At 40.5% G+C, this 13,279-nt stretch overlaps 1 protein-coding gene across 3 annotated transcripts in view; it reads left to right on the forward strand.

Annotated features, from left to right (window-relative positions):
- CALD1 (caldesmon 1) overlaps window positions 1–13,279 on the forward strand; it is a 171,985-nt gene that overhangs the window by 77,042 nt on the left and 81,664 nt on the right. For all 3 annotated transcript variants that reach the window (XM_041002083.1, XM_041002084.1, XM_041002085.1), the window contains exon 3: window positions 1,462–1,573. In XM_041002083.1, coding sequence (XP_040858017.1) covers window positions 1,503–1,573 — 71 coding nt within the window. In that variant the 5' untranslated portion in view covers window positions 1,462–1,502. The remainder of the gene's footprint in view (window positions 1–1,461; window positions 1,574–13,279) is intronic.

Here is a 13,279-nt window from a genome sequence, read left to right on the forward strand (position 1 = left end):
GCTGTCGCTCCTTCTGATTATTACAGCGAGATCAGACACGAGATAATAAAAAGGACCATTGGCTCGCTCTTTCCTACGCAGTAAAGTCTTGGGAGGTATCCTGGATAAGACAGGAAAGCAGATCAAATGTTGAAACCCCAAATAACCAACTCTATTTGAATTTTTAAACTTTTAGAAGTGGTGTAATTAATACCCTGGAGGAGAAGGAAAAGGAAAAAAAAAATTAAAACATTGTGTAGTTTTGTTTTTGTTGGCTAGGGTTCTATTTTTGTTTTCGTGGAATTTTTGAAAAGAGAAACACCCTTGGAAAAAAAAAATGAAACAGCTTGATAACGTATTTAAAGTTTCCAAACTTGATCCAAAATCCAAGTTCGTGCTGTTTGGTCCTTCAAAGAAAGATGGCGTCAGGTGTTAGCTTCAGGTTTTGCCCACCTTCATATTTTTCTGCCAAATGATTCGTCTCATGTGCCCAGAAAGGGCTGGAAAATATTGTTGTGATCTGATTGCAGCACTCTAAGATTCCAGAGGAAGTGTAGCCCACCCCCCCTCCCCACAGGAAGCAATCTTCAAGCAGGCCTTAAATGCCAGATTCCAGGCTGAGTTTAACGAACCACTGACAGCTCTGTAAACAAAGCAAGGACAAAAAGAGCCCGCTTCCCCTTTGCTGGTAGTCATTTTGGGTTTGGGGGGCTGCAGGGGGAATTCTGGAATACTCAACACCATGGCACAGAAACCCAGGACAAACAGGCTCCTCGTTTGAAGAACTGAGAGGGGGCGATCTTACGGGAATTAAAGGCACCCCAGAGGAGGTAGGAAAGGGCGAAGCGGTCGCACTACATCTTAGAAAGAGCTGGAATTTCTGAGCTCCGAGGGACTTCTGGAGTGCAGTTTTACTGCTTTGGAAATGCTGCTCTTTTCAGGGTATCCTTGCTGAGCTCTTTATTAAACCCTGAGGCTAATATTCTTGGAATATGCAAACGACACTTGTACTATTTTCTTTTCTCTCTCTCTCTCTCTTTTTTTCTTGCTCCCGTGTTTCTTGCCACTTGTGTTTTTCACTCCTGTTTCTCTTTCTTCACTTTCTCATCATTTTGTCTGGAGTTCAGCAAGCTACAACCAACAAAATGATCCAGTAGCTCCGCTCAAGAGCTTTCACCAAAATATTTCCATGTATCCAAGCCTTTTTGTCTCTTGTTAAAAGCGTGTGTGTGTGTGTGTGTGTGTGTGTGTGTGTTACCCCATGCTCTTACTTGTCTGTTTTTCAAGTTTCATGACTAAGACTGAACATGATTCTGCTGAGCACTCAGAAATTGATCACTGGCTCCCTTACTGGTATTCTCAGGAATTTTTTTTTTTTAGGGGTAAACAAAAAAAGGAAGGGGAGTGGAATCCAGGAGTGGGAAGAGTAAGTAATTTCTAAGAAGTGCCAGCTGGATTACTGATGTAGCTCCTTTCCTGCAGACCCAGACGGGATCTGGTCATCCTCATCCTGAAACCTCACCATGGACGATTTTGAACGTCGCAGAGAACTTAGGAGGCAAAAGAGAGAGGAGATGCGGCTGGAAGCAGAAAGGTAAGGCGCCAGATCCAACACCTCTTGCATTCTGTCATTAGCAATGTTGCTTTCAAATCCTGCAGGTTGTTTTCCCAGAAAGGCTACATGTGGCTGCACACCATTCTGTTTGCCAAAGTAGTGACCAAAAATCTCGCCGATTATTCAGACTGTACATTTCTACATGAAAAAGAAGAAAAATAATGATCTAGGAAGAGAAATTCAGGAACAGGCAGTGGTTGTGTTAAGCCCATGCCTTTCGCATTAAGATTTTTAAATGACAGAGGCCATATGTGACTAATGGTTAAAACAGAATTATCGTATTGCAAAGAAAAAACCTACTAGAAAACGGGAGGAGTCTTCAGCATAAAAATAGGAAGGCAAAAAGCCCCCGGAAGACTCTTGTGAGAAGTTGTTATCCTTATTAAAAAAACATCCAGGTTCGGTCATCTACACTGTAGGCTGAGAGCCATGGATGATGCAGCTGCGCAGTCAGGCTGTAGCAGAGGCTGTCATGCTGTGAGATGCTGTGAGAGCCCTCCATGGCAGTGACCTTGAGAATAGTTTGGGGGAAATTGAGCATTGGCCTGTCAAGCATGGGACATAAACACATATTTTAAGGTTAAACCTCAGAGCAGAGGACAGTGGCAGTTAAGGTAGTGTAAGTCAGATGTTCTTTTGTTCACTGGAGGAAAAATGCTAAACGGTAATTTTCAAAGCCAGTCAGTTTTGCTTTCCAGTAATCCCAAAGCTCAACTGCCAAGATGGTAATCCCTTGGAGATCTTGCAGCACAAAACTGGAAACTCACAAAAGTGTCAAGGCCCTGTCTTCTCCATATTTGTGTGGAGAATGAAAAAGAACCAAATGAAATGACTGTCCTTGACTAAGCTGGCTAGAGTGGGCTGCCCTTCATGGTATGTCTATGCACATATGTGTGGCTTTGTGAACAGTGATTGCCATCTCTTGGAAAGCACACACTCGGCTTTCCAAAAATTTTAGCTATTCTTGTTCTTGTTATTCTTCTTGTTATTGTTGACTGTTAGCACATCAAGTAGCAAACAGTGTAACAGTTCAGCAAGGATTTATTTTTGACGCCAAGAGAAGGAGAGACAGCGATCATCCTGAAATAAAGCAGATAAGGAAGAGCTTCTTCAAGTATTAAACTATTATGAACAGTGATGGTGCAGATGAAGAGTAAAGGTAGTTTTGTAGGTAAAGACAAGACGGCAAAAGCTCAGGGTAGGAAATAAGAATCCTGTTACCACATTCCGGCTAAGTGCTTGAGGGAGAGGGTGCTCATCCTGGATCTCCTGGAGGCATGCATTTCACGTTAGAAGAAGACAGGCGAAGCCCTAGCACGGGAGTTATGTGCGGTGAACTTATGTAGGAGAGAGTTGTCGGTCAATAACTAGATAGCAACAGATGATTATGCACTAGAATTTGGCGATACCAGCCATGGAAGACTTCGTACTGGCCATACACTCATGAAGGCCTGTATCAGGGCAGTAAATACAGAAATGAAAACAGATTATATGTGGCAATCTTCATAGGAAGAGTTATAGGGGTGGGGGAAGCTCAAAGACCAGTCCAAAGATTAGAGGTCTGAAGAATTGGAAGGAAGGTTCTAGGCCTTGTCCCCAATGGGAAGCTAGGAAAACTTGGATTGCCAAGGAAACCGTATTTAATGGCAGGTAGAAACCACAGCCAAAGGCAGGTTTCCTTCAGGCACATGGAAATGGGAAAATTTTGCTCAGAATGAAAGAGGAGTTAGTAGTAGGAAATTAAATGTGGGCACACTCAGGATGGTGGGGGTAGTACAAAGGCCAAAGTAAAACTGCAAAGAAGGCAACATTGTAAGGGTGTAATGGAAACCATCAGAGGTGACAAAGATACCAAGATAGAGGGGGAAAGACAAGGAGAGGATAAAGCTAATTGTTTAGCAGACACTAGAGTCTTATGAACAGTAGCTAGGCCTGGCTAAGCTTGCTTTGTATGCCTGTGCTATTTGGCCTCAAGTTTTCCTGACAGTCTACAAAAAATACCCTTGCCCAGCAGGTGTTTGCTTAGCACCAACATGGTTTCCATCTTTGTGCTAGGAGGAGGGGAAATAATGGTGATAGATATGGTTTTTGCCTTCACATGCTTACCCACATAGCAGGATCCCAAAGTATAGCGGGATCCAAAACCAGATTGGGCAAAATGAGAAGCCTAAACCGAGTTGGGATCAGAGGGCCAAAGGAGTCAGAATATTGGTACTGGGTACTAGGTAAGATGGGTATTTTTGGCTTCTTTGCTTTCCATATGAAAAAGAAATTAGAGAGACAATGCAATAGCAGTGATAGACATACCAGCTATAATTAGAGTCCCGTTGATTAGCGTGAATAAATCATGTTTTTTCAGTCCAGAACTTTGCTATATGGTTTGTTCCTTCCACTTTTTAAATTTTGCATGTAAGGATTTATCTTTTTCAATGTCAATCTTAAAAGTAGCACATACAATAAAAGTTATTTACCTTGAATGACATCAAATGTGAGCAAATTTATCATTGTCATATGTTTCTTTCCCTTCGTTTCTCCCCCTTTTTTCTTTCTACCCTCCTTGCCCTCCCTTCTATCTAAGAAGAAATACTTAAGTACTTACTTTTATCTATAAGTTTATTTTTTCATATCCGAAGGTGCAACTCCTCCTTTTGGTAGTTGGTATTTGTAAGTTCTGTAAAATTTGACATTTGTGGGCAGAGCAGAGGTCAAGCTTTCTGGTATGGTGTGTGCAGGAAGCAGATGGCCAGAACCAGAAACCAAAGGCAATCTAAAATCGTAATTTGATCTGAAGACAAAGGGCATGTGAGACCCTGGATAAGCTTCTCTTCCTTCAGCTCTAGACCTCGGCTTCCGCCTGCATAGCATGAGTGGATGTTTTCTCTGGGCAACCCGTCACTTTCTATTCCCTTTTGTTTGGGGTATGGTCTAGTATTTTTACGATGCTCATCGTTATTTCAAGCTAGGTAAACAATAAGACAATTTTCCATGTTATTCTACAATCCTATGCAGCACAATGGGGACCAAACTGGACCTAATTTTCTTTTAGATTTAGGGGACTAGAATCCCAAATCTAGAACGACAGTGAAATAAATTTGTCAACGTATTTTGGCTTTGAGGTTGAGAGCTGAAGATTCATTCACCGATTTCAACCCATTTTTATTGGGCACCTGTTCTACTCCTGGCTCTACTTGATACACTGAGGGAAGTATATTTAATGTTTCTCAACCTGTGTGAGAAAAAATGCTAGTGAAGACACTATGTTTTTATATCCTCAGATGTAATACCTCCCCGATATGGGCTTATGTTTACCGAAGATGATCGCGCGTGTTGTACAAGGTGCTCCTCAGATGGTAGAGGGGAAGTGACACCAGAGATGAGAGTTGATTGACTTTCTTAACCCACAAAGGCTTACCAAATAAAACACCCTGCTATTTTAATTAGCTGCTATTGAACTTGATTAGCAGGCAGCGTTCTCCTTTGGATGATAAGTAATTTAAAACTTGTAGTTTCACCAGACGTTATAACCACAAGTTCAAGTAAACCAGGTTCAGATTTTATTCCTCAGAAATAGACCTTTTAACAGATCACTTATAAAAGCCAACCCTAATCTCTGTGTCGCATTAGCTTTCATATGCCCAAATCAAGCTTTTGCTTACCACATCATGGTCTTTCCTGAGACCCTGTTGCACATATAACTCATCCTGAGGGTTGTGTGATTGTCAAGTTAAAATGATCAAGTTTTCTAATAATCTGGACTGCAAAGTTAGAAACATACGTAGTAAAAACACCTTCCCTTCTGTGTCTCGTCCCTGAGCCCAAGTAACATTTGTGCTATTCATCTGCTTTGTTCTTCATTTGGCTCCTCCACTCTGACTACTTGCAATGAGGTCTTTACATTGATAAAATGGAGGTAGTTCATTCAGTTATCAAAACAAAGCAAAGTAAAAATAGTTGAATTTCCATAAAGCACATGATCCTACACTGAACCAGTGGTCACCATTAGGGACTGTGTGTCCCAACTGTCAAAAAGCTCATATACTACAATGAACTGGTAGCTTTACTACAATATTAGCCAAAAAGCAAAGAGGAACATTTGCATAAATAGGAGAGGATGTCCAGGTAATAAGTAAATATCTGTAAGTCATTGTTTCTAAGCCAAGCTCGTGATCTGTACACAACTCAGAGAGCGTGTGCTAATCAATTGCCTCTTTGAATAATTAGATTTTAAAAACTAATTCTGCTGCTTATTCTGTATAAATGCTCTGGGAGTAAAAAGTCAACCAAATATATTCTTTTTCCTGGGCTTCTTCACCAACAGGCAATTCATTTGTATCCAGATTTCTTCCCATCCATAGTCCTAGTCTGTCTGCCCTGGTTTATACATGCATGTGTGTTTGTGTCATCAAGAGTAATGGCATACTTCTGGTAGGGGAAGGAATGACATTTTCAAAGGAGTCAAACATCTCTTTTCCTAATCACCAAGTGACGACAGTACTATAATACTGTTAACAATAATACAGCAACAAGCATGTCTGGATGGAATACACGTTTTTCATGTGCATGAAGGAGCAAGGAGAGGCATATGGTCACAGACATTGCAATTAACACAAGCTCTAGCATCAGACTGTCACAGCGTCAGATCCCACTCTGCTACTGACGGAGTTTCATCAAGCCTTTTTGTTTCCTCCTTTGTATAATAGGAAGAATAGAATGATCTATTCCATTTGCTTTTGGTGGGGATGTAAAAAGATAATATGTGAAAGTATTTATGTAAGGGGAATCATCTAGTATTCAACGACATCACTCTGAGTTCTTACTATCTGATTTTTATTCTATACACCTCACAAGCAAAATATGAAGGGTTTGTTTCTGTCCATCTCAGAGAGGATACACTAGGAAAGATGAGGAGTGGGAATTTGAGGCCAAGGAAAAAGTTCTGATGGGTGTGAGGGCTAATAAGGTATTAGGAAGCGGGTCTGTTGTCTCCGCTAGAAAGCTGACACCAATCCAAGTTGAGTTGTTCCTTTAGTGTTTGGCCAAAAGGGTCTGTGGCTTCGGTATTTTTCCTGTGACACCTGCAGAGATGTTTTGGTCCATGAGCAAGGCTTCAGCAGACACACACAACAAACAGCTGTCAGCTTTTCCAGAGGTGAACTCATTACATTCTCAGCGTGTGCTTTCCACACCCAGCGCACTCTCCTCTTTCTGATCTGAAGAAAGGCCTCCATTGTAGGGCCTTGTTATCAGATGCAGCAGCTCAAAGACATCAATACAAGGAATGAAAACACGCTGGCTGTTGTCATCATTGCATATATTTTTATGTGCTTCCTGATGTAAACATTGGAAAGCAAATATTTTTATTACACTAGAAGAGCAAGCAAGTTTTAAAAGTCCATTGGGCTTATGAAGTCCCCTGCTACAACTATGCCACTGACATTTTTATTTGCTTTATTTGAAAGCATACCCAGTTAACAATTGCACAGCACACATCCACACATTAAAAAAAGAAAAAAAAACTTGTTCAAAATGTTTTGCATCAGGAAGTTAAATACACTACCCTTTTGAAACTATCAAAATCCTAAAGTGGCTACATTTACTCAAAATTCCCCTCTCTGTTCTCAGAAAATGAATCACTTGAGGAAGCAAAGAAGGAGGGAGAGGAATGTAGGATTAGCAGTCAAATTTTTAATGTGTTAATTATGTATCCTTTATTTTAAAGATAATATCTAAAATATCACTACTTAGTTCACTCAAATAATGTCTATCACCGATCAATTTAGGGACATATTTTTGAGTGGACAAGGGCAAGAATGTATCCATCAAAATCTTCATCTAATATAAAGGGAATAACTATTGGCTGTTTAGTATCAGCCACAAATTAAGTTCTAGGTGCTATACTTTAGACACATTATCTCATTTACGCATCATAATCAGAATGACTTGGATATTATAAGCTCCATTTTACAGTTGAGGAATCGTGAGTCTGAAAGTTTAAATAACAACTTCATATAGCGAGGGAGTACCACCTTGTACTGCCTGCCTGCCACAAATCAGAAACTTTTCCACAGTTACAAATCACGCAAACAGAGTTTTTCATCTTTCAGTTGATCATACTGACTGAAGGTCTGCACCCTCTAATGGCAAAATATCTCTCCAAGATGGAGGAAAATCATTGAAAGCAATCATGTGGCAACAGAACTAAAATGAACAACACATGAAGACTGTGGGTTTCATGGGAACTGTTCTTTCTCCTTATTCAGGGAAAGTCCTCACAAGCAGAGACACAGTAATTGGTTTGCTTGTCCCTAAACATCCCTAGTGCTGTCCCCATTTCACAGAAAAATGGAAACCGAGCAGATCAAGTTCTATAGCTCAAGCCAAAGGCGGTTGTTGGCATGACTGTGTTTGGCTTTCCACTGGGTTTCTCTTAATAACGCTGTATTCACTGTTAGGTCAAGGGTTTAGTCACATCATCACACATGAGTGCCCAAGGCTGTCAGCGACGTTGTGGTCCATCCTGTACAATATGGTATTGCTTCTTTTGTTGTTGGACAACTCATGACCTTGAGGCTCTGATGAAAGCTGTGCACTTTCTTTTCCTCCAAGAAAAAAAAAATGCTCACATGCACACGCAAGATTTGGCTCTAATTTTCAGTGGCATTGTAGACCTGCTGAGAGCTCATAAGGTCTGGACCAGGAATCCCTGAAGCAGTGAATTTTAAAAGTGTCATTTCACAAGAAATCGAAAATGAGAGCTAGGTGGCTCAGCTAAGATGAGAAAGAGACTGCTTACATCATGTGGGATCCGAATAAATTAAGCTACCCTGATTTTGTCTTAGTTTAAAAATGCTGTAGCTGTTAATCTTAATCAGGAACATAAAACATATTAGCTGCATGTACTCTAAAGGAAAGTATACCACAAGGTAGTGATATTTTATATTTAAAATAATTTGTGGATAACACTTCTTTTTTTATGATCTATTTTTTAACATTTTATTGGAAAGGCAGATTTACAGGGGGAAAGGAGAAACAGAGAGGAAGATCTTCCATCCGCTGATTCATTCTCCAGGTTGCTATAACATCCAGTGCTAAGCCAACAGTTTCTTGTGGGTCTCCCATGCGAGTGCAGGGTCCCAAGGCTTTAGACCATCTTTGACTGCTTTTCCAGGCACAAGCAGGGAGCTGGACGGGAAGTGGAACAAACTGGCACCCATATGGGATCCCAGTACATGCAAAGCGAGGACTATAGTCTCTTGACTACCATGCCAGGCCCTGTGGATAATATTTCTAAATAAAAGGAGAAAAGTTCTGATGTCTATACAATGAGCAAAATGAGAGAGAGAGAGAGAGAGAGAGAGAAATGACTGGAGAGGCAGAATGAGAACAATTCATTGTTCAGAAATCAAACTTTGCCATCTGAGTTAACAAGGACAGATAAAAAAAATGGATGATTCTGCAACTATAGTCCAATTTCCTATGCAATTTGGACATCTTCTACTTAGAAGACGCTATCTTGGCATTATTTTTTAATGGGAAGCTTAATTTGAAGTATGTTGTTATGAAGGATTTCTTCATCCACACTGTTCAAACTTAGCAAAACATTTTTCCAAACCTGCAAAAAATCAAAACTGTGACTTGATTCTTCCTAGATGAATAAATGTTTCTATCTCTACAGTTACTGTCTTGAGGGACAATGACAAAGGTTTGGAGTGGGATCAGAGAGGTGCCTTCTGGAGAGGAGGATCCAGAGGCAGAGGACTTGGACTTAAATCAGAGCTGGATCGCCCAGGGAAATCTACTGGGCTTCATCAAGCCTGTTTTCTTCAAATGGCCACACAGACCGTCTTCCTCCCCAGGTGTCATGTAGATTGGAAAGCAATAGGTAAACAGTTTTGTAAAACATGAGCTGCACTTGATTGATGTTACCTGTTTCTGATTTTCTGCTTGCTGGAGGACATGGTGAGGAAAGCACGGTTAGAAGAGCCTCCTCTGGGTCACCTCCCAGAAATGCTGACCTCTCTACTGCCACTCCCTGGGTGTCAGTGAACACCGGGCACAACCCCCTGTCATCACACAGCTTAGTGTCAAATTCCTGCTGTTGCCAGTCTGTCTCAGCAGACACCCTGAAAGCAAAGTTGGATCATGCAGGTCTTCATACTGAAAAGAAAACCCTGCTCCTTGTTTTCAAGAGTCTTTCCATTTTCCGTAATAGTTTGAAATCCAGATAAAAAAATATGGAATAGTCTGGGAACATATCAGTGATACATGTGTATGTACGATGTTCACCATTCTGAATATTTTTTACCTTGTGAAAGTTTAATTTTCTCGTATTGTGTGATGTAAGATTTCAGTACCATTGAAACAGCAGCTAGAAATCACTCAGCAACAACCCTGTGTATAATCCTATGTACACTACACGTAAGAAAAGCTGTATGCCTAACTTTTACAAAATAACGTCGAATCATTTCATTTAAATGACCAACTTTGTTCATTCTCATCATGAAAAAGTTGACACATGACCAATAACATTATGTCACACAAGCAGAATTCCTAAGCCATTGTATGCATAGCCCCCAAACCCCATCAAATCCGTCACTCCATGTAGGGTCTAGAACATTTTCAATATCACGGATGGCTGTTTATGCCCCCTCCTTGACCTCTTCGTTCACACACACAAAAATGTCCTGAATAACACATGGATATTTAAGCAAAATTCCAAACAAGGTAGTTGGAATTTAAGTGACAGACTTTTCCAGGACCCAAGGTGCAGGGCTGGTTCTCAAGTCGAGGTGTTTCCCAGAGGAGGTCAGCCTTCCAAAACACACAGGCCAATAAGAGCCTTTATGTCATCTGAAGCTAGGAACATGTGACAAGTATATAGTTCTGCAAGCCAAGAGTTCTCTTCCAAAGAAAATCAAGACTTCCTAAAGCTAGCAAATACTTATGTCGACCTTGCTTTACCCTTTTCTTTCATTATTGATCAGCAGGTATGAGAAATAATGCGGTTGTGACTCTGATTTGCCCAGATAGAGGATCACACAGGCATACCTATAGAATATTCCAGAATCTCACTCTGAAGCCTTTTAGAGCAGGTCTTAATCTTTTTTTTTTCCATCCCCAATGTCCTTGACTGTGATCACAAGAAAGTATCTCTGTGCATGAAACATGAACATGTTGGAATGACCCAGTGGTTGTGTAAGTGGATGTTCATTCATCTGTGAATAAGGTTAGAGAGGAATCCTGTGGATACTTTGCAAACAAAGTAAGTTCTTGTAACCGGCTTTCTTTCCGATAAACAATGTTCATCAACAGTTGGAAAAATCAGCTTTCAGTCTGTTTTAAATATGCATTCATTCAGATGCCTCTGTTATTGAATTTTTAATCATATATTCAAGGACTATAATAAACTATAACTGAATTATTTACAAGTAAATGGTTTGGTTAACCTGTTAAATATAGAAGCTATATTTCATGGCTTAGCTTTTAAACACTGGAAAGGTGTAACTTTCAAACTTCTGAAATACCTTTAGGTATATTCACTTCTATTTAAAAAGTTTAATTTGCTAACCATAAATCATTTTTATTTGTCATTTCTTAAAACTCAGTTTCTAATGTTTTTGTAACCTTGTGGAAATTACCAGGTATATTTCAATATTTTTTCAGGACAAGTTTCTTTTAAATACTTAGAAGTTGATACTGACTCTCGCTTCAGTTAGCCTAGATTAGTGAGAGCCGACATCACACTTGAGATTAATGCCAATTGATTGAGTTAAAAATGTGAGAGTTTATTTTCCATTTTAATAACTCACACACCACATACAGCTCCTTTGTTGGAATAAAAATCTTGGTAAAGTACACACCAGCCACTATAAATAGTAGCTATAAGCCTGTACATTCAGGAGAGTCTCCAGAGAGTGTATTTTAAACCCCACATTGTTTAGAAAAGGAAATTCTTCCGACGTTCATATTTTCCATTGTGGGTGACACAGACTACCCCCTGTCACATCTTCACTGGCTTGCATTTTCCTGTACCATTTAGGAATCCAGCAGATAGACTCCAGAAGATTGCTCAATATGTGCTTTTTATTTTTCTAAGGCTAGCTTGGCTCTCCTTGTCCAGTGGGAATTATGGATACTTCGTGCTGTTCTTGAAATGAAAGCTAGATAAGTCCCAGAGCTGGGACCAGCAACTAGGTAATGAAAGGGTCCTTTATTCAAGAACTGGTAGCTACGCTGTGCCTGCTTATAATAACAGCAGTCAAACCATTTCTGATTCCCACAAGAAAACAACAACAACAAAAAAATACTTGAGCTGTTGGCAAGTTGCTCTAGGGAGCTCAGGAGACTAATCTGGAAAATAACTGAACAGGAAGTGAGTGGAATAGATGAGCAGGAAGCGATAATGTGTTATGCTGATTCAAAGACAGGTAGAATTACACAGCTTCTTTTCCCAAGGCATTATTGGCAGCTATAGTTGATGTAGACTTCTGCCCACTCCTTCCTTGAACAGTTCTGCTTGTCTAATAAAACTGTTGTGTATAAATCTTGATTTTTTTATAGGGGCCTTTTGGGGGGATCTAATATATCCTCCTCATTTCTCATTTCTTGAAGAAGATGATGAGAAAGAAAGGGCTTTGAGCCAAAATTATGATGTAGAAAGAACTAATAATACTTGATGATTTTTTGCCTGGTATTCCTTTTTAAGAGCCTTTAACCCTACCCACTTAACTGTGAAATCCAAACATTCCAAATATATGATGTTTTCTCCAAGGCCATATCTTCATGGTGTATCCTGGTTACTAAGGAATTAGTATTGCTACAGATGTTCAGAGGGTTTTGAACTGCACAGTGAACTTCTTGTAAAACTCAAGGCAGACACAGAACAGAAATTCCCCAGTCCCTCGGTGCTTTACTGCATCACATCATAGGCACATGAATATAATTTTTTGCTTTCAGCCCAGCACAGTAGCCTAGTGGCTAAAGCCCTCACCTTGCATGCACCTGGATTTCATATGGGTGCCGGTTCATATCCCGGCTGCTCCACTTCCATTCCAGCCCCCTGCTTGTGGCCTGGGAAAGCAGTCAAGGACGGCCCAAAGCGTAGAGACCCCTGTACCTGCATGGGAATCCTGGAAGAAGCTCCTGGCTTTGGACCAGCTCAGCTTTGGCCATTGTTGCCTACTTGGGGACCAGCTGATGGAAGATCTTTCTTTCTCCTATACATGCATATATAAATTTTTGCTTGGTTGCAGCATTTGTTGAAGCAGTGATTAAACTAAAGTAATGAGACAAATCCCTCAAAAAGAGATTAGAGAAGGAACTGCAGACAAACATTTAGACTAGTAATTAAAATATCTGTCTCCCATCTCAAAGGATCTGAGTTTGATACACAGCTCCAGCTCCTGACTCCATCTTTGGTTGCTGGAGACCCTGGGAAGGTAGCCAGATTATCTCAAGGAATTAGGTCTGTGCCACCCACGTGGGGTTCCCCCAGCCAAACCTCTACCATTGCAAAGCACCTAAGAAGTGAACCAGCAGAGGTGTGCTCCCCCACCCCGCCCATGCCATCTCCCCCCTCTCCAAATTAATATATTTAGAGAAGAAAATTTTAGATGTTTTTGAAAGGAGACAGTAGGAAGGCTTAGCAGATCTGGATTTTCTTGTCTCAAACACAACCATAACACT

Source organism: Ochotona curzoniae, unplaced genomic scaffold (assembly GCF_017591425.1).
Source record: "Ochotona curzoniae isolate NIBS_2020 unplaced genomic scaffold, NIBS_Ocur_1.0 scaffold_2476, whole genome shotgun sequence".
NCBI classification, from domain to species: Eukaryota; Metazoa; Chordata; class Mammalia; order Lagomorpha; family Ochotonidae; genus Ochotona; species Ochotona curzoniae.